This window comes from Amblyomma mixtum, chromosome 6 (genome assembly GCF_055824585.1).
Source record: "Amblyomma mixtum isolate Tamu chromosome 6, ASM5582458v1, whole genome shotgun sequence".
NCBI classification, from domain to species: domain Eukaryota; kingdom Metazoa; phylum Arthropoda; class Arachnida; order Ixodida; family Ixodidae; genus Amblyomma; species Amblyomma mixtum.
In genome coordinates, this window is record NC_143017.1 from 127480773 (window position 1) to 127503093 (window position 22321).

At 47.1% G+C, this 22321-nt stretch overlaps 1 protein-coding gene across 1 annotated transcript; it reads right to left on the reverse strand.

The window, feature by feature from the left end:
* Positions 1-1477: 1477 nt before the first annotated feature.
* Positions 1478-15203, reverse strand: LOC149340333 (persulfide dioxygenase ETHE1, mitochondrial-like). Its single transcript, XM_089549102.1, has 7 exons — positions 14632-15203; positions 10650-10794; positions 8673-8858; positions 7460-7552; positions 5669-5758; positions 3612-3728; positions 1478-1693 (listed from the first exon to the last, which is right to left on the reverse strand). The coding sequence occupies exons 1-7, from the start codon at positions 14809-14811 to the stop codon at positions 1641-1643; spliced, it is 864 nt and encodes a 287-aa protein (XP_089405228.1). The 5' UTR covers positions 14812-15203; the 3' UTR covers positions 1478-1640.
* Positions 15204-22321: the final 7118 nt, after the last annotated feature.

Consider the following 22321-nt stretch of genomic DNA (forward strand, 5'->3'; position numbering starts at 1 on the left):
GGCAGAATATCGACCTCAGACGCCCACCAAATTCATCGCATACGGTTTCTTGGTGTCATTCTTGGCTCCCGATTTCAACGCACTTAAGGCTCCTTTTTCTCGTCATTACCACTCCTTATAAATGTGTCCCTAACAAGCAATGGAGCAAAACGGATAAACCACCTATCTTCAAAGGCTAGAACGAACGCAAGCTTGCTAATGAGCCATCTAAGGTGCCAACTTTCAACTGCTCCCGCTTTCTCCCTCCAAGCCGCAATTTGATCATCTTTAAGGTTTTCTCCGAAAGAGGAAGAAAAAATTCAGCGGACGTTAACCCTTGTGGTAATGCGTAGGTATAAGTATACTAACCGTAGATCCGGACCATAAAATTGAAATAGATCGGAGTATAAGAATGCATGGAGTGGAAGGAATGTGGCAGGTACTTTCAGGTCACGAGTAGCAGCTTACCAGTGTCTTCCCAGAGAGAGGGGTTTGCTTCAGAGCTCTTCGGCGCGGCTCCTTAACACATCAAACAGTCCAAACCTTGGGAGGATTGAAGACACAAAGCCGTTTTTCTTTCGAGAGATTGCAGCCGCTAAGCATGCATAACTAGGCATGCTGCAGACCTCATAAGGAAACCCCTTAGGCTGTACCTTTGACGGGGGCTCTACATGTTGCCAGTAGTCTCCTACGGGCCAGTAAACTGAGAACAGCGCAGCGCGCAGCGGAAAGTAATAACGAGAGGTGTAATGTTAACAGACCGAAAGAGAGCAGAGTGGGCAAGGGAACGAACTAAAGAGCTAATGATGTCTTGGCTGAAATCAAGGCGAAGAAATGGAAACAAATGGGCAGGGCATGTAATGCGATGCAAAGATGGCTGGTAATCCGTTAAGGCGACGGAGTGGTTTCAGAGAAGACAAACGTAAGCACGGGGCGGCAGAGTCAGGCGAACGGACGGGAGCAAAAGATTGCAGGGATGAGGTGGCCGCAGAGCACAGGAGAGGGTTGACTGGAGGCCAGTGAGAATCGTGAACTTGGGCAGGTGTTGATGATGATCGTTAATGCAAATTTCAAACACAAATGGGGTAGCGCGAAATGCTGCCAGTTAGAGTGTTTGGTTGCTCTGGGGAGCGATGTGGGATGTCTGCTGCATTTGCGCCGCATGTAAGTTTCAGTTGTTCCTTGCAGAGTGTTGGAGTAGTCGGGTGCAGTCACCAGCCATGACGAGTGGGATTGGGGTGCGAGGGGTGTGTCACGCATGGTCCTCATCCATCTATGTGAGGCGGGCGTACGGCGGGAGAGGCGCAGCAAGGTAAACGGGCGAGGGGGACAACGGGAGGGGAAGATCACTGGCAGACCGTTCTCATTATTATGCTGAGTCTGATGATGGAGATCATTTTATGAAATGACATTCTAAATATAAAGTGAACTTAGGTGTGACCCCCCATGATGTGTCATAGAAAAAGTGAGATGAAAATTCTGAATACAGCAGACACAATCAGCAAATAGACTTCTTTTAATAACACCGATAAATATATTTTCAAGATGTATTGCAGTGCCACACCACGTTCGCAAGATGCACTTTTCACGTGCATGGTGACGTGTTAGTGAACAAACGGCTTGTTGCTGCAGGGGGTTTGCGATGCATGTAGCAGGCGGACTTAGGCAGCCGCATCATCCAGACCACATATCAGGTTGGCGGGAACTGCCTTGTCTGAAAACAGTAAGATGATCTGGTCAGAACTTTCCATGTTTACAATGCTCGCAGCGTCTGCGTTTTCCGCACCAGTACAATAAAGGCCGTGGGAAACTACACAAGGCAGTGGTGAGTGTTAGTGACAACTTCATAAGTCTTTCCTGTCAAGCTGAGGGAAAAAATATCTCGAAGTTCGCCTTTGAGAACCTTATAGCACTGCAATAAAATATTTATATGAAGAAATTTTCGGATAATTTTACATTTAACCATAATAGAGGGAACATGACTATTGCTTCTATTGCTGAATTCCAATGGCAGATCGAGACCGCTCCGTCGGATCGCGTACGGAGCGCGTCGGAGCGCGTAGATTTGCCACCTCCCAGTTTGCGATTGGAATGCCAGTGATCCCTCGGGAGCGCGACGCCAGCGCCGCAGCGGCGTCCGCGGAAACTAGGCGCGCCGCCGGAGCGGACGCCCTGCCAGCTTCGTGTTCGAGTGCGACAGGAGTTGCGCGAGGCGCGATCTCCGCGTTGACAGACGCCGTCTCGGCGAAACAAAAAGGAGGTAGTACGAAGGCCGTAATGTAAAACCAAAACCAAAGCGTATGTACAGGATGGTCCACCCTCCGTGAACACGCGAGTATGCGGCCGCGGTCTTCGGAGAGCCGGTGAGCCTGTCCCTACCGTTCACGAAAGAAGTGGCGGACGACGCGCAGGCAAGTCGCTCGCTGCTCAATTTTCCAGCCTTGCGACTGCGAGACGCAAGCCGCTGAACCAATCAGCGAGACAGTCGAGCTTTCGGCAACGACGCCGCCCGCGGACACGCCGAGCGACGAACTGCGCTGCCCCCCCGGCCAACGTTTCTCCCTGGCTGCCGTAGTCGTCGCTAAGCCTAACTGTTTCTCATCGATGCCGCAGCTGAGGGCGCTTCGGAATTGGCCAGCGCTGTAGTAAAGGTGCTACTCGCGTCACCGTTTTACTGTGTTCCTCGTCTCATAATAAAATAAAGACATGATCGATTTCTGCGACGCCTCCAACAGCGGAGCTAGCAGACAGCAGGCCAGCCGCACTGGGCATCAGGAAGAAATTTGCTTGTATCGCAGTTATCACTTCTACCAGCAACTCGGTATTGGCCAACGATCCTCAAAAATGATTCATTTTTCACATTCCTCTACTCCAGGGCTTGTTATGAACGCGAACAAAGAATATTAGCGCATTTTTCTGACGCCGGCGGCAGGCATATACAGGCCGGCAGCTTCACACTCGCTGTCCGCTTCAGACGAATCTTCACTGCTGGACTCTGAGCTTTCAGTGCCCGAGTCGGCACTGTCACTTCCATGAAGCAAAATTAGTGCCGCACGGCTCGAAGCAAGATCATTGCCGTCCACTGTTGAGTGGAAAGTGCCCGCGGTGCCCGGCTCGCCCGGCTCACCCGGCTCACCACGTAGCGACGACAGGAACGAAGCGGCTGCTGCCGGTCGCGACAGGAAGTAGACGCGGCGGAAAAGAAAACGTCACGCGAGGTTCCGGTCAAATCCGCCGATTTCGGCAGATCAAGAATCGCTGCTCCACGGAGCGATCCGGGATTTACGCCTGATCCCGATCTGCCATTGGAACATACAACTCGCGCTCCCATTTTACCATTGGAATACGACTGATCCAAACCGAGCAGAAAAACTTGATCCCGATCTGCCATTGGAATTCACTATATGTTTCGCACTTTCAATTCTGCCTTGGTTGAATTCGTTGGAACGCATATATTCCTGCGTGTTCCAGCCACTGAACGTGCTACAGTTTCGTCCATTGTGCCGTAAGCGCTAAATCATAGATGTGACCTCAATTAGTTAAAAGAAAGAACAGCCCAAAGTTGCGGTCTCAAATTTTTGGAACGCAATGCTTAAGCGGGATATTTCTGGTACAAAAATCATAATTTATACCTATCATCTTGGGATAGCTGAGCTTGAGGTTGTTCATTATGTCCACGAACTCTGCTTTGGACTTCGTTAAGCGAGGATTGTACTTGAGTTCTTCCCACACTGTAGTTTTTGTCATACCTGGAACGAGACAAGAATTAGACGCACTGTCGCGTGCAGGTGAGCCTCGGTGCAGTAATCTTTTCATAAATATACTTATCTAGCAAGCAGAAATCCTCGTTTTCGTGCATAATTGCGTGCATTCGAATGACGTCTGTCAATAGTAACTTCGAACCCTAACTTCGATCTCTCACAGGATGGACCTCTCCGTGTATGCACACAGCGTGTCGTCAAGGGGCATGACCCGGTGGGAAAAATCGCCATTTTGTCCCTTATGATGCCTCGCACGTGTGACGCGTTTCCCCGACGCCTTTATTCTCGTACTTAGACGTGCTTCGGTGCGTATCGCACCTGCTGCCTGACCAGCCACACTCGAAACTCAAGTCTGCAGTGAAGCTCCGCCCACATTCAGGACCGCCAAACAGAATTCCTTCACGACAAAACGCAGACTGTTATTAAAGCTTTTCTTGTTACGCTAACTAGAAACTAATCAATAAACTCAGAAATTTTGATACCAATGACTTGCTTGATATAGGTAAACACTGAAAATCTGATTTTGTCCACTGTTGTAATTGGTAAGCGAAGTAATACAGGACGCCGCGTACTGTGGCCAACGTTTCCAACTGCTGTTTTTTTAAGTTGTGTCCTACTATCGTCAGGTACAAGTAAAAAAAAAAAGCGGCTTTTCTCCGTCAAGGGGCCCCCATCCAGTCAATGGCATCGGCCGATCCTGATGAACCTGCTATCCTGGACAGTGAAGGGAGAGGACTATCCCCTTTCATCTGCCACTCCCTGCTTTGTCACGCCAGCAGATCCATCAGAATCAGCAGACGCCATTGGCTGGAAGGGAATCTCCTAAAGGGAAAAGCCGCAATTTTCTTGACTTGTATCTGACTATATAATGATTCCTCAAAGCTCTTTCCGAATGGCTGAATGAGAGGAAGCGGATGTGCCGCTCAGCTGCACCGCAAAGTGTCGTTGGACACAGCTGGACTAGCCCATAGAGGAAAGAAAGAATTAAGGAGACGCCGTTACGTCACAGTTTTTAAGGCCGGACCTGGGGGCTTCTCCCCCCCCCCCCCCCCCCCTTTTTAATTGGCTGCTGTCTCAGCGCACTTGCGCATGCGCAGCAGACGATGCAGCAGACGACGCCGTTAGGCCCAGCGTTACTATTGGCTGCGCCATCGGCCACAGACTCCCAGTAGTTCTCGCAAAAACACCTGACTTCCGGCACATTTTTAAGTCATGCAGCTTGGATAGCGAGGGTCTTTCATATATGCTTTCCGTTATCCATGGACCAGCCGTAAAGATATCCAGGCGGGCTCTGTTTCCGAAACGTGCTTGATTTGGTGTCTTGTTGGAAGGCCCCCGACGCTGAAAACGGGGCTACAATGGCGATAGCCTCGGATGTGCACGACTATTCTATACAACCGCTTGTAGCACATAAGCAACATAGATGTCGCTGCTGTTCAGACGCATTTTATTAAGGTTATAATCTTATAAGCACACTCAGTTTTGCTTATGTGTGCGGTGTGTTTTCGTTCGAAAGAGCGGTTTACATAACTGAAGCGCTATTTAGGCCTTTTTTTTTTTTTATCTCGGACGTGACGGACGCAGACAGCGCTTTTTGTCGCAACTGAAAGCCGCAACCGCTTCCATTGGCCCAACCAGTCGGTGAGCTCTCTGAAAACGTCGAGGGATCAAAGTTAGAATCGTTGAAAAGTTTCCTCCGCAAAGAAACGTCAGCACAGCAGGGCATCATCGCGTTAGACATGTAATTCTCACGGCATACTTGAAAGAAGAATTATGATGCAACATATTTTAGCGGCTGAGACTGAGCATATATCCTTCATTTAACACGTGGAGCGAGTAAATTCCTGGTGCAGTTGTGATGCGAACTTGGTGAATGCTATCAATCGGTTTTGTTATGACAAGGAATGCTGACGAAAGTGGCTGCGTACCCTTGTAGTCATGGGCGGGGTACAAATAATAGTCCTTCGGCAAGCTGAGTATCTGGGAGTGCACGGAGTCGTACAGGAGTTCTGGATTCCCTGTGGACCAAGCAGTTTTACGTGTCAGTTTGTACTGTCAAAAGAGGACACCATTCCGCAAATCCGCAAAAGAGGACACCATTCCGCAAATCCGCAAAAGAGGGCACCATTCCGCATTTGCGGACATCCTCAAATGCGGATGCATTTGCGAATTCACTTTTAGCATTTGCTCGTGCACTTTATTGTTATCGGCTGCGTCAAACAAACGCGCAGGAATTGACAACTGCATTGTCCTTTTTTGGTTTATTACGTAATGAGAAACACCGGACTGTTATTGTGCATACCTTTTGGACACATTTACTTTTCCTTACGACAGATCGAATGAATTCTCTCTCTGTTAAAAGTTTGGAAACATTATTGGATTTGGAGTTTGGAAACATTGCCATTATTGGATGGCAGTTAATCGTTTTGATATGTTCCTTTAGTCAATAATTCGCGGCGTACATGAATTTGCGTGGTATTTTGGGGGAAATCAATAATAATAATAATAATAATAATAATAATAATAATAATAATAATAATAATAATAATAATAATAATAATAATAATAATAAAACAGGCGTGAACAAAACAGAAATCCGAAACCCATATTAGAGTGAGCAAGCAATGGAAGCAGCAAAATTTGATACGGCAAATGTTGCAATCAGACAAAAAAAAAATGGAGGGGCACTTAAGCTCTGCCTTAAGGATACGACGCGAATACGTAATCAGTTAATTCCCATATATGCAGAAGGTCATTCTCTACTTCACATTCATAGATCTCTGGGAGTCCTCATACACCTACTGGCGCAGCTAGTGGTGCAGCTGTTAAGCGATGCGCCACTGCCCAGCGATGGCAGGTGCTCCCAGCTGTGGGCCTTGTGCGATCCAGGTTGCTCTTTCCGAGCGACCCATCATTAATTTAACTGCCACCTTCCATGGTGGGCGGTTTGCTCACTACCCGGTGGGCAGGTTGCGATGACACCCCAAGGTCACGTGACCAAGGTGGCCCAACCTGCCTCCTAGGTTGCTCTATGGGGACCATCTGTTTTCGCTCACAACGCCGACACCAGATTTTTTTGAGCCACAGCGCCGAGGATAACTGCGTTTTCGAAATTCTAAAAACTGATGTAGATATTACTTATGATGAGCTATACATGCCTCTCAACAAATTGGGAGACTAAAAGTAATGGTTAAAAAGTCCTCTATTCAGTATTAGTTAACAAGCCTACTAGTTGGCATGTCTTAGCTGTATTTTGATGAGCTGACAACGCTATGCCTAATAGAGCGCGCTTCAAATTCAAAATGCCTATTTTAAAAAACTGTACAACATCTGAGATGAAACACTCAGTGGATTCTCCTCGTTGTTGAAAAGAGAGAGGAAAGAGAAAGAAGTGAAAAGAAAACGAAATGATACAAAGAAAACGGAAGAAGGAGAGGGGAAAAGGGGGAAAAGGAAATGAAAGAAGAGAGGAACAAAAGGGAGGGGGAGTAGAATAACGCAATGGGAAAGAACAGAAAGGAAAGGAAAGCATGGACTGCCCTTCGGGGGTTTCCACGTAGAGGATAAAACGATGACATGAATAGTGAGCCATCCGATTTGTTCAGAATGGATGAAAATATGTGTCGGAACTTCGCAGAGCGGTTCCGCCGAGCCAGTACTTCGTCTCGCCGTGCCTGTATACGAATGTGCAGAATATTCGTGTTCCGTGCTGCACGTACCTTGTTGGAAGTCCGTGCGTCCGCAACCACGAATAAGCAATGCGTCCCCTGTAAATGCTTTCCTTAGGTCGTGGCACACATACGTCATGCAACCTGAAAATAAGGAACAGCGCAGCCGTAAACGATACAGAAGACCGAAGGTGGCCGCCATCTACCGGCGATGTTCGACAAGCAGCGAGCCCAACCGGGATGGCGCATAAGAATACGGCTTCTCCACTTCGCTTTCGTTGCCATGTTATTCACCCATCAACCTACCCAGCTCGCTTGAGGTGCGCACGCGGTTAATAGACGTGCGCTACGGTTTGGTGTGTATGTACGGGCGTGGCGGGGCCTCGTGGCTTCCCCTCGACTTAGTTAATGAAGCCCAGGTGTTCACAAGAGTTCCGCTGCCACAGAAACGGGGAAATGGAATAAAAGAGAAGGCGTCGAAAAGTTTTCGTCCGCTTTTCACGCCTAGAGCATTGATTTATTTGTCAAAACACCATTGATTAATGAATCAAGAAACCTTCTTGCCCCCATTAGTGAAAGTAACTTGGAGGTTTCGCCACTGCCAGACTAGCGGTCTCTCCCGAATCCAAATGACATCGGAAAAAGCAAGCATTTCCAATGACGATGTCGCCTAACTGCGTCACATGTGTGAGAACCAAGATAATTTTTCACTATGTTCTTTCTCTGCACGGCCGCACTGCACTCAATGAGGGCTGCTCAGAGAATTACTAAAGTGTCTTTGGCACGGGTAGGATTTTATAGTTTTCGAGCAACCGTGCTTTACCTAATATGAGATTTACGGTAACCAATCTGAACGAACAAACGTAGCTTTTAAAACAGGACACAGAAAGATGAGGACAGGACGGGGCTACATAAGCCCCGTCCTGTCCTCATCTTTCTGTGTCCTGTTTTAAACGCTACGTTTGTTCGTTCAGATTCTGTATGACCAACTGGCCCCACAGTGTACTCTGTTATACGGTAAGCAACTTCGCTCTTTCCTTTCAAATCTGCTTCTCCTTGCCAGAACTTAAATATTACCAGCACCAAAATGAGATGAACACAAATTCGCCACCCACAATAATCGAGTCTACGGCTGTGCATGGACTGTAGGTATTTTACACAAGCAGTTGCCGCAGTGCAATAAAAAAAAAAGAGCTGACCGTTAATTATGCCTGCGCTTAATTGATTAAAACGTAAATCGCTGTCATCAGTGAGTGGCATATACCGTTCGTGCGGCCAGGAGTGGCCCTGGCCTCCAGCTTGACGCAGCCCACTCCAAACACTTCTCCTGGACTCAGGTGTTTGTCTGCCCGCGCTTTGGATGCAGCCGCGATAACACTGCGGCAGCCCTTGAGGATTCCTTTCAGCTTCCCGGAGCCGGTGATATGGTCAGCGTGGGCATGGGTGTTCACTGCGTGGACAGGGTTGACTATGAGCGAGCAGCGAGTGCTGCCGCGCGTATGGACAGGCCATCCTTCGTCGGACACATGCGCAACCTACACGCCGCCGCATGTACAGGGCGCGCCACAAGTTCCCAGGCTACGGAATGTGCTTTTGATCTACGTAGTTGGGGCATTTAGGACATGTCAGTGCGGTATGTGCATGGGGACTGCACACTAAGGCGGAAATTATGCACGCGATAGAGCTCAATCATTAATTAGTTAAAGTTAACTAATTAGCTGCTTTAATTTTTAGCCTTAGGACGCGAGATTATACCACGAAGTTAAAGGCCCTCAACATCGAAGGCAAGCCCATTTTCTTTTTTTTTTCATTTTCTCGATAAACATTATGGTTCAAAAATACCGAGCGTCAAAAATGCGCTTTTGAAAGGTGTTGGGTCGGCTTTCCCGCGTTGCACATTTATAAAATGGCGCCGCTCGCGTATCTACCTATAATGCATCAAATACTGACGAAGTATGTGTATTTTATGATATAGATAGTTTTTGGTTTATGGGGTTTAACGTCCCAAAGCGACTCGGGCTATGAGGGACGTCATAGTGGAGCGCTCCGGATGATTTCAACCACCTGAGGTCGCACAGTACACGGAGTCACGGACTGCTAGCATTTCGCCTCCATCGAAATGCTATCGTCGCGGTCGAAATCGAACCCGCGTATTTCGGGTCAGAAGCCGAGCACCACAAACACTGAGCCACCGAGGCGGCTTTTCTCATGAAGAATTTCGCGTGATTTCGGCGACGACGACTACGCAGCGTCGCCACTTTATAAATGTGCCACGAGGAAAAGCTATTTCAACGAGCTTTCAAAAATGTATTTTTGACGCCTGGTATCTCGAACCATGATGCTTAGTCAGAATGCATGAGAACTGGGCTCGCATTCAATGTTGAGGACCTTCATTTTTGTATAATCTTGAGCCCTAAGGCTAAAAATTTTTAAAAAATTATTCGTTAATTTTTTTTTCATTTCAATAAATCAGCTATATCACGTGCATATGTCCGCATTGCTGTAGAATACACTTGTACAGGCCGCACCGACGTATCTCTTATGATTGTTAAAAAAAAAAATACTGCAAAGATCGAAAAAATCACCCAGTATATCGTAAGTACATACGGCTGAAAGCCCGATCTTGTGACCAGGGAACTTTTTGCGCATGCTGTACCAGCTGTGTATAAGTTACGAATGCGGTCAGAATCGGTTCATCTCGGCTAGAGTAGCCTGGCCTCGGGTTCACGACTGCAGAATATTTGTTCTTCGGAAAAAATGGAGGCTTATGCTGTTGACGATATTTATTACGTTAATGGGACGAAAACAATAAATTTAAAATCAAGTCACAAGTTTGATTAGCGCTATACTACATTGTAACACGTTCGGCAGCCTCTCCAGCTTTCAGAACACACATACACAAATTTGGAGTATAGCCCCACACGGTTCATGCTTGAGTAAGGATATTATTCTCACGATGCCTCCCCTGAAGGTCCTTTCCTGAAGGTGAGGCACGAATGATAAAGCGGCTACTGCGTTCGAACAGAACGTCGTAGTGGAGCCCTTGAGCCCACGCCTTTATATTTGCGGCAGGTTCGTGAGTCTCGCCATGCACAAATGCCACATTGTTTTACGAGGGGAACAAAATTTACGGCGAGGTTCGCGTTTTATATATAGAGCGCAAAAAAGATATCTTAATCAAAGCAGTAGCATCGAAGAAGTTCGTTATTGACCCGCGGATGACAAACACATGCATACAGACCTGCATAAACCAGGCGAAGACCAAGTTCGTTGATCAGCTTGACATCTCTCTCGACCTGCTCCAGAACTGGGTCGATCAGCAAGGCTTCTTTCGAGTTCAGGTCGGCCAGGAGGTAGGTGTAAGTCCAGCTCTTCTCATCGAAGAGCTGCGATAGTAAGTGTGATTCCATTACCATCGGTCACCGGAGCAAGAAAGTATGGTGCACCATGTGCAGTGATGGACGAACGTATACACATTTGAATCTTTACGAAGAGGATAGAAGAGAAGGCGCTAAAAAAAAAAAAAAAATCTGGAATAGCCATTAGTTCTCGCTTCCTCCACCAGGTGTCGCAAATGAGTTCAAAGATCCGTATTTCCTAATGAAACGTCAGCCATAGCTGTTTTCTCGCTTTGCCGCTGGAACGCTATCTTCACACTTTCCACCTAAGCCACCGACCTACACTTCCAGAGCGGTTTCGCTGGCGGCGCCGGCTGTGGACCGCGTGTGTGAAGCGAGCGCTCTTAGCTCCCTAGCCTGCGGTGCTTTGATTTTGCTTCCGTCACGGTCGCGCTATCAGCATCTGGTTGCGATGCGAACACTTTTCACGAAAAGACCGAATGGGTTGCGGCCGGTGTCCAACGCGACAGTTCCCAAATCGCCTGTTTCTGGTAGTGAGCACAACTTTATCGCCTCCAGAAAACCTCAAGTACACTGGAATCGAACATTCACGCGTCAGCGCATGGCCCGAAAAGAACGCGCGAATCGTCTCTCGTTACCGCCACGATGCACAGTGACGCGTCATTGCAAAGGAAAAAAGTCGTCCAGTGTCTAAAATTGTCCGAATTTTCCAATCATTCTTTGGTGCGGGACGGCTTGCTGCCCCGTGGGAACAGACAGCGGGTTACCGGCAAGAATCAAGACGTATACTTATTGTGGCAGCTGCAGCAGACACACCCAGCATCACGGCTCGTGGGTAAAGGACACTTTTCTACTGTGTGCCAGCACGTCAGCCATTAGACGTCGTCTACACGAGGCTGTTCTATGAGGCCCTGCACCGTCGCAGACGACAGCGGTATCTGAAGCGAACAGAAAAGCAAGGCTTGCGTTTACACAAGATGCATGCATCATGGACTACGGAGAACTGGCGTTGCGTGAGGTTATCTAACGAGCCAACGCTTTCAACTCACTGGAACCAGCGTCAGCGAATTTGGAGAGCCGACAACGCCAGGTGTGCCTTACCTGCTATACATGCATGCCGACCTTGCCATACTTGAGGTAGGATTGCTTTGATGCAGTGACCATCATGTCGAGTACTGCGGCGCGAGAAGAGCCCTTAGTTCCTTTGTCAATTCACGGAACCGGCCGATTTTTATTTGTGCACAGTGCAACCAGACGCTGATAACACGCCAATTACGGAAGCAAAATTAACGCGCTGCAGGCCTGGGAGCTAAGAGCACTCACGTCACCCACGCACAGAATGCATGAAGCTCCAGCGGCAACGCGATAGAACGAACGTCAAAGAGAACAAAAGCAAAGCTGTCGAAAAGCGGAAGATCGAGCGCGCCTTTCTCTGATGGCGACAGACAAACGACGTAAAATGGACCTTTTGCAATGCGCTCAGCTGTTCGCATTTCATTTGTTGGCGATAGCATTAGCGGTTTCTAATACAGCGGCTCAAACAAGCAGTGATTACATGCACTGAATGTTGTTCAGAGAATTTTGCAATTTGTTGTTAGAATGCGGAGTGTGAAAAAAAGTAGCCAAGCAATGCCACGTGGCGAAATGCATACGTAGCACAGTGCGATATGGAGGACGCAGTAGTTATATAAAAGCATTAAAAAAATTATGTAAGAGAGAACAACATACAGTAGTTAGTTACATCGCGTCCCTAAAGAAGCTTGTGGGTAGCAGCTCTATTGTCGAGGGGCATGTGACTGCTCTGGAGAGCTTGGAAAGCGTCGTAAGAGAGTGTATCGTGAATAAACAGACGCGCAAAACGGACCGTCTGACTTTTGTATGTAATATGGGAAGTCCACTCACTACGAACCTCGGATACTATACGCCATCCGCGCGACCGTCTGGTTCGTTGTAAGTGGGCTCGACTGTGTGACACTGCTAGCCCTTTCGCGCTTTTTTTCTGACGAAGGCCGGTCCCGCGGCTAAAATTCAATTAAACTGTCTCTTTTTACGTCTGAACCATTGTTGTGTATATCGCTAAAGCAAGACTTTTCTATATACAGTCGAGCCCATGCACTTAAAACGAACCTGACGGTTGCGTGAATCGCGTTCATTGCATCCGATGTTCGTAGTAAGTGGACTTCCCATGTTACAGCCTAATTATAAAGTCAGACAGCTTAAGGCCTGTATGCACGTTTGCTTATTCAAACCAGACTCAGTCACGGCGCTTTCCAACCTTTTCAGCGCAGTCACATGCTCCTCGCCGATACCCTTGCTGTAGGTCAGTCTTCTCGTCGTCGTCTTAATCAGATTCCTGGCAGTGGGAGAGTTCTCGTACGTCGCGTACTATTATTTTCCGTCAGTGTAAGTCTTTCCGATGTCGGCGGCATTATCAACGCCAGTGAGAAATCATCCCAGGCGGCAACTGGTCGGGCCAGCTGCGCATCGACGACGCGTTGCCACAAATACACACGCATCTGATAACTTGGTGTTCGAAAGCGTAGTACATCCTCCATATTTCCTGGGTCCCGAAACGCTTCCTCATGGAAGCAATTCTTGATGCACTCCGCAGTCAATTCCACCCGCGTGACCTTATCAGTCCACGGCGGGGAGTAGGGAGTTTGGACCTTCACATTTTATTTTTCGCCACTTCATAGTCGAATTCAGCAAACCACTCGGCGAACAAGTCGCCTGTGATCACGACGACCCCCTTATTTATTTTGGGTCGCAGCGTTATTTCTGTAAGAAAGGGGGAAGGGGTGACGCGGAGGCTAGGACACACTCGTAGTTCTCCGCTCCTGCAAGAAGAGGGGGTTTTCGACTGCGGGGCCGAGTTTACGGCGTCTCCTCGTTCGCTGTAACCGAGTTGTGTAGGCGAAGGAGTTCGTAGTATCTGAAACGCAGTGCCATTGCCCTAATACTTATTTTGACGGTAGCGCTCCTTCGTTCGTAATAAGCGAGCGTTTGTTATAACTCGTTATATATATATATATATATATATATATATATATATATATATATATATATATATATATATATATACATATATATATATATATATATATATATATATATATATATAAGAAGGGGGTGAAGATCGGATGGATCCGGTAGAACATAAACGTAATTCGGTTGACACACGGTAGAAAAACAACAACTTTATTCTAACGTTTCGACCAGGGTCTGGCCTTCGTCAGAGTGAACACTCTGACGAAGGCCAGACCCTGGTCGAAACGTTAGAATAAAGTTGTTGTTTTTCTACCGTGTGTCAACCGAATTACGTTTATATATATATATATATATATATATATACACACACACACACACATGCGTGTTTTGTGCACCCGCCGTAGTGGCTTGACGGCGATGTCGTTCGTGATCGAAATTAATCCAGAGCCTTCACTAAGGCGTCTCTCATAGTCGATGTGCAGCTTTGGAACGTTAAGCCCCACGTACCACCCCATATACATAAGCAGTATTTAAATTTATTGCATATACCGAGTGGCCCAGTGTGGCACCTCTGGCAGGTCGTGAAAAATGACGATATAAGACACTTGACAATGGTCACAGCAAATCGGTGAGCGGGATGAAAGTGGGATGATATGGCACTGCGCACTGGTGGAGTTGCAGGCTAAAAGCCGGCAAACGTTAATTACTGTGAAGCCAGGAATAAATTGTGAAAGTAGCTGGCGCTATAAGGCTACGTGCTTCAGAACCCGGAACGATCGAGCATCGCGGTATTCTTTGCGTCAGCCGAAGTACTAATTCGCGCATTGCGTCACGGCGAAATTTCGTGCTGCGCATCTTTAATGAAATCGGACTCACCTGCCTGAACAGGATGTCGTTTTTCGCCTTTGCGTCAGCTGAGAGAAGACGTGCAAATCCTAGCATACCTATAGCAGAACCGCCGGCTGTTCGATGAGGAGCGCCGGACGGTAGACAAAAAGGCGATTGCCGTGCAGCTCGTAGAAGCTCCTTTGTCAGTAGGCCACATTTTATAGGCATGGTATCCTCTTTTTTCCTCGGTCCCAGCACCTGCGTGAATCAAAACTCCACCACACTTCTTCCTCTCCGCGCCAGTGACACACGCACAGAACGTAACGCAACGCTCACTTATTTAAGCGCTCAAAAGGTGACGCCACAAGGCCTGCACGTGCTACTAGTGTGCCAGTTGGCCTTGGCTGTCGAAAAGGAAGTGTTGGCAGATTTCCAGCCGGCTACAGCGTCGCTTGCGGTGATTTTTCTGTTCATGCAGACGATTGCTGTGACGTGCGATAGGAAATCCCACAGCGGTTTGTCACTTCGCGAGTGCGCGATAAGGAACGAGCTTTTCATCAAGCCATTGTTCGAAGAATGCCCTCCCTTGCGTTCTGAAATACACCTATATTACGAGTAGGCGCGTTCCGAGAGAAACTTGTGTTGCAGAAATAAACTAATCGGTTACACTCGTGCTCCAGAGATGGCGGCACCGGCGGCGCAGGCAGGCACTAGGATCGACTGCACAGGCTAGATGGCGCGTTAGTGCGCGTTAGGGTCACTAGAAAACTTATCCAGTAAATCTAGAGCACGTCGCCACCGCCAGGCACTGATTTCTCGGTCGACTAGACAACCCGACCGCAGGTGATAACACAGTCGTAGCAGTGGCATGAACGGCACCGAACCCGCCGCAGTGGTTCAGTAGCCATGACGGTCGGTTGTTGATAGCGGGTTTCGTGGGTACGACTGCGGTAACAGATGGGCGGGTGCATTTCTATACATGCGGAATGAAAAAGTGCCTGTACAGTGTTAATGAAGCGAGTAAATTGGCAGAGCAAGACTAGGGACGCGGAGGATAATGATGGCAGCTGTGCTGAGTCAGATTCGAGATCACTTTGCGTTATCACTGATGCCGTATTTAATGAGTTAACGGTAGTGAGACCTCGGTGCGCATTTTAGAACAGCAGGTGGTAGAAATTCCGGAGCCCTGCACTGTGTATATTGTGCCTCATATATATATACTGCAGTATTGCGTGGCCATATAAAATCCATTAACTATTCCACTCTTGTTCTTCAGACTCTATGTATGCCTTAGCCACGTGTTTACCCGCACGGCTTTAAACTCCTATTAGATCAAATTTCAAGTTGAATGAATGGCACCAAAAGTAACATCGCTTTTGGAATATAACTCACATGCATAACATGGTAGCAGCCACGTAAGAGTAATCAGAAAAAAAGGGATAAAAAAACATTCTTGAGCAGCATCTTCCAATGGAAGCTGTAAGCCTACTTGGTCTCTAATGTATTCGTGGAAAATGTTCTGTGCGCTCAATGTTTTCCTTCAACCTTCTGCTGCTTGAATTTCGCTGGTTTCTTCGTGCGATGTGGCAACTGCCTGAGCGCGGGACTGAGTAGTGGACTGCCAAGCCTTGGCTTGGCAGTTTCGTGCTGCTCACGGTCAGCGACTTCATCCTTGTGGTTCTCCCGTCACCAGCTCTGTCGTTTCCACCCATTTTCGTGGATGGCCCGCCTTCCGTTTCTGGGGACCAACAGGCCGAGCTACGCCACGGTACCGTAGCTCCAGACCGTGCCGTCACCCTGTCTACCCGCGATCTGCCCGGATATCAAGCCGCTCAATCGACCGGGACATCAAGTGTCTCGGATAAAATCAGCGCCGATCTGAACACGTCAATGACGTGATGCACTTACATGGCTCCCATGCTATTCGCGAGGGGTAACGAATTGTCACCTTTTGATTGCTCCTCGATGTTGATATGCCGCGCTGATAGCGCTTCCGAGCCCTGGGTGCTGTGTTTGGCACTGCCCGTGACTGCGCTATAACTCTGCTAATGCTTCTCGTATTACCTGACAATATCGAAGCAAACCCTGGTCCCCTACCACTCGCTAAACACAAATATCTTCTGATTTTATTTCGATTCTTGATGAAATTATATCCGGCCAGACATTTCTACGAAATGAAATGAGTTCAGTTCGCTTTCAACTCTCAGAATATTACAAAACCGTCAACGACATAAAAAACAGGCTGACTGAAATTGAACACTATTGCTTATCTGTCAACTCACATTACATGAAGCCGAACAGCGTTCAGGTGGTTGTACAGCAGAATTCCACTCGCATCTCTAACTTGACCGCACGAACTGATGAAGCCGAAGACCTGCAGGGCTCATTGATCGAACCTTGTTTTCTTTGATCTCAAGGATACAGAGCGCAAGACCTGGATAGAGTGTGAAAAATTATTAACCGTGCCGTGTCAAACTGAACTCTGCAACCATCAGTCGTGAAGCGCGATCACCCCATTGGCACCTTTTGAAATCTTTCGAAACAGGCCTATCATTGCTACGTTTATTTTTTAAAGCGAAAGACCTTGTTATTTCCAATTCTAAAAACTGAAGGATTCAGGCTATAATATCTCCAAAAATTCCTCGCCCAGTACTAGTTTCGGCCGGAGACTTCTGGTTGAATTTGCTAGTTCTCAAGCAAAACCTTTCGTGCCCCGCCATGATAAGATTTATATCGGAAACACCACGTTCGTGTACGACCACGCCAGGCAAAAGGCTATCCCACACCACCCTTAGCCTCATGCCGACACTGCAATATATCCTAATCATAAACCGCGCAATTTGCTCCACACAAATATCAGAGACATTTTACTGAAGTGCGACGTTCTCCATAACCTCATCGTCACTATTGAATGCTATGTCATTGCACCAACTGAGACGTGGTTAGATTAATCTATTAATAACACTCTACAGACTACTTCAAATTTTGGCATTTTTCGCTGTGACCTTGTGAAATGGAGCGAGAGTGGTGTGCTCATTGCTGCTCAAACGTCACATCCAGTGCTTTGCTGCCGAAACTCATTCCTATTTCGAAGAAAGGATAGTTTTATCATGCAACACTTCCTACACGCTAGTAATCATTGTTTTGGGCTGTCGCCCGCCCCAGACTGACTCTCATTTTGCGGTTTATTTCAACGAAGACACTCGCAATCAAAACCGACAGAGGCGGATTCGTGGGCCCCTCTTGTAGGGGGCGGTTGGAGGGAGGGAAGAAGGGGGGTGGGGATGCCATTGCATTTGTCCGGCCTCAGTGATCACGCAGTAATTCACGCGCCTCGTTTCGGTGCTGATTTCCGCGTTCAAAAAGCAAAGCGAAAACAAAGTTACCGAACGTTCATCGTCACCATGGTTCAGTCTTCCTCTCAAGCGCCTTCGTAACAGGAAGACACAGTTATACAGAGCAGCTGTACTCATTAAGAGCGCCTGCGCATGGAACAAATATTACGCCACTGAGAAAAAATTTACAGGGACACATGTTTGCACTATGTGTTGGCAATGCGCTAGCATCCAAAGCTGTTGATAAGTTTACCGGATGTGACTGGCGGTGCTTGCAAGACCCAGGTTCCTCTACCCGTGCAATGAGGGGAAGGAGCTCCTGCAAGCCTCTGGTTTTGCACAGACAGTTCCTTATCGGAGGCTGTCTACTTTGCACGTAGGCCTGCCGTTGCCTGAGTCATGTTCTTTGCAATTTGTCTATACTACACCATCTGCCACGGTTGGAAGGTGGACGCGTCACACAGACGAATCTACTCTGCCACTGGTGGCATGATTTGCTTTCAGCCAGTTGGCATTCTCTGGGCTGTACCCGGTCTGGCAACGTCACTAGTGACGTCCATTCCCGCTATCTAATCAGCTAATTTTATGATAGACGAAGCCGGACGCCATCGGGTTTTTTTCTCTGATGAGGCATTTAATCATGTCTCATTTAAAAAGTTTCACCCAAAACTGACCGAGTTTTTTATCATACGCTTTATTCGCCATGTTTACGGTCTAGGGTGAAACATTTTTAATGCGATAGGATAAAAAGCCCCATGGGAGAAAAAACCAGGCAGCGTCCGGTGGCGTTTGGCTTCGTCTGTGTGTACACACGTATATATTTATAAGCCATGGGTGAAGCTCGGATGGATCCGGTAGAACATAAACGAAATTTAGTTGGTGAAAAAAATAGCGCCGAATCATGCAAACCACAGGAAAGAACGAATACGAGACACAAGCGCAGGCGCTTGTGTCTTGTCTTCGTTCTTTCTTTTGGTTTGCGTGGATCGGCGCTATTTTTTTCACCAATTCAAGTATGCACCAACTAGCCCAAAAAGAGGTGGTAATGTAATTGACTTGACAAACGGTGGGAAAAAGACTTTCTTATTGTAACGCTTGGACCAGGTTCTGGCCTTCGTCATAGTGATCTGATGCAGGCAAAGAGCACAGCTTTTGTAAGTACACGTGCGCATTAAGGGAACATTCTGGTTAGCGGGTCGCAGCGGTAGTCAGCACAACTTAGCACAGTCAAAAATAATAAAAGCATCGTAAAGGACCACTGCAATCACGACATCACGAAAATATTGGTCGTGTGCTCAAATAAATACACCAACAAAAGCGAACAATTAGTATTTTTTTTTTTTCAGATAAATGAGGACACAAATGAAGGCTAGTGTAGGTTACACAAGGCGTCGTGTAAAAGGCTACGGGATATGGCGTTAATATGTGATGCTATTGCGGCGAGAGGCAGTATAATAAACAAGCAAAAAAGGGAAACTGTGGAAAAAGAGGACAAAAATGAAGATCAGTGTATTAAACATAGCATCCAGTGGGAGACTGGGATATGTTACTGAAGTAATGTGGTTATGACGAGAGACAAGTTAGCTTCCCAAATTTTTAATTCACACCGCAAGAAACAGTATCAAACTTGCGTATCAGGAACTATTCACGAACTTCGTGTTCACGGTGGGTCTTAAAACCTGATTAGTTTCTTGCACCTTTTCAAGAGGGCGCTTAGTAATGTTTACATGTTTAGAAGTAGCAAGGTCAGGCAGTGTCTTGAAATTAGATTTATGATTATTAAAACGATATCTGAAGGATGTTTCTGTTTGCCCAATATATTAAATTTTCCAGATTGAAGATTCAAGCCTGTAGGTTATCACGTTTTTAGTGTCACATGAGTAGTCACCTCGAATTTTCACTGCAACTAACTTATTTTTGCTCTTCTTTTTTGTCTCTGTAAGTAATTCTGAGAGACAGCACGAATATAGTAATTCCCTAATACGAGAGAAAGTAGTTACGTATTCGTCCATTTGCAACGATCGTTCCGGTGATACTGACAAGAAGCATTATCATTGCTAAAAAAACCATGTGATTTTTGCTGTGTTGTGTGTATCGAGAAACCTCGACATTCATATCGCGATCAATCAATGAGGCGACTCCCTGCATTCAAAAACTGCGCAGTTTCCCTCCTCGTTTCTGTTTGCTTCGATGATACATAGATGGCGCGCGTGGGGCTGAGCCTACAGCCTAGTGTTTAGTTGCTTTGTACAATTCCTGTTCATATCTTTCCCTGTTTCGTTTACGTTCGTCCGTCAAACTTTGCAAAACTATTTTCGTATTCGTCACAGTTCAGTGCTCTTACTGTAGGTACATTTGTGACCAACGAATTGAGGGCAGCGCATTTAAACGAAGGGTGTCCAGCCGCCTTCCTCGCTTGCGATTCATAGCATGCTATAGTAAAGTTTGGTCAATGCGTTGGCAAGCATAAATTTCACCCTTCCTCGAAGACACCAGTGATTGTTTTGTTACGTGTCGGAGGATAATTTACTGATGATGCTGTTTTTTATACTGGTATAAATGTTACTGTATAAGCTTCCGCTTGTTAATTACCATGAGCTCACTTCCACTCATGATATTTTTCATCATTAATTTCACAAATAAGTCTTCTGGAGGCGCTGGCAACACTCAATTGCAGCATTTCCAGTGCACTGTAATAAAATAGTTCATGATTTATTACGCAGCGTATTTCTAACATACCAACCGGTTGTGACGAGTAATAGACAGTGAGAACTTTAAATGCTTGCAGGATAGCTGTTTTTTTTTTTTTTTAGTGCGAAAGCACTACTACGCCAGGTCTAACCGCTCGTCGCGTGGTCAGTGGCCCCCCCAGCTCCTCGAGGAGCCGCCGCCACGCCTAACAGATGGTGTGACGTCAGCCTCTCCGTTGCTATGGCGACGCGTGACGTCAGCTTGCTCTCTGTACCGCAGTGGACGAGCATACATGGGCATTAACCCACTAAAGGTATCATGCCACACCCCTAAGGCGGAGTTTAAGTGCCCCCTCCAATTGAAGAATGAACACCTGCTTTCGCAGGTCTACTCGGTTTAACTATGTTAAGCTCCTATCAATTTTTTTTTTTTGCGGCACGGTTATTATTCCATATATTCCCGAGCTCTCTTGGTCGCATGAAAAACGCAGCACATTTTTTAGAGGTTATTTCAGTGCAGTGCAGTAACTCTTTGAGAGGAATCTAGAGTGAGGAAGATATGAAGAGAAGGAGCGAGCGAAAGCACTTTATTTCAAACAACTCCTGTCCATATCGATCGCGTATCTGCGTAGACAGTGCAGACGTAGAAGATCTCTCTGTGAAGAGATGATTTATTTGTCTTTGTAGATGACATCCAGCCTCCCACCACAAAGGAAACGAGGAGGCGGGTAGTGTACTGTCCTAAAGCTACATGAAAGCTGAAAGTAGGTAAAATATGCGTATGCACTTACAAGCATTACGCTATCGCTGGCCATTGCGAGTTGAAGGCACTGAAGCCCATAAAAACACGTGATATAATGCGGCCAGAAATCCACTTTTGCTTTGGGCCTTTTCTCAAGACAACGTCGGAGAGAACTGCGTGCTCATTTCCGCTCCCACTCATGCTTATTTCCGCACCACTCAGAGAATGTCAAGGGCTCTCCCGTCCACTTGCGAACGACAGCGCTGTTGTTCTAGTCTCGCAAGGTTAGAGTCGCCACCAAGTTATTTGTTCGTTCGTGCCTTTTGCAGACGGGAGGCGAAGAGGAGGAGGAGGACAAAGTTTATTGCTGGAAAAGGAAGGGGATGGCGGAGTGACGAGCAGTTTGGCCGCTTCCCTTAGTCCAGGGTCCAGGGCTCCGCTGGCTTTGTCTGCTTTGCGGACCAAGTGGACGATCGGTTGCTGGTCGTCAAAGGTCTCGCTGGACAGCGCCGCCTCCTACTGTTTGTATGTGCCCTGCGTGTGTTAGGCTTAGTGGTTTGGCTGTGCACACTCATGATATGAGCAGAAGGGTATAAACTGTGTAAATACTCGAAGAAATAAAAACTGAGCAAACGAGATCCCGTTCTTAAAGGGCAACTGCAGCACTTTTTTGAGAATTTCGCGATATTCAAGGATTCAAATCTATATAGGCTGTAGGTAAAGCATGCCAAGTGTTTTTGCACTAGCATTTGAAATAGTGTCGTAATCAACGATTAAATGTTGCGCTTCTGCTGAATGCACTGGAGGTGTGCAAGAAAGTTCAGCGTGACGTCACAGAAGGTATGATTTCCAATTACCGCTGTCGTCAGCCACACCCTGCCCTGACTCGTTAGACGCTGCCAAACAACTCTCGGCAGGGTTTGCCTTCGGTGGCATTGCTTTTTTCCTTCAAAGCAGGCGTTTGCGCGTTG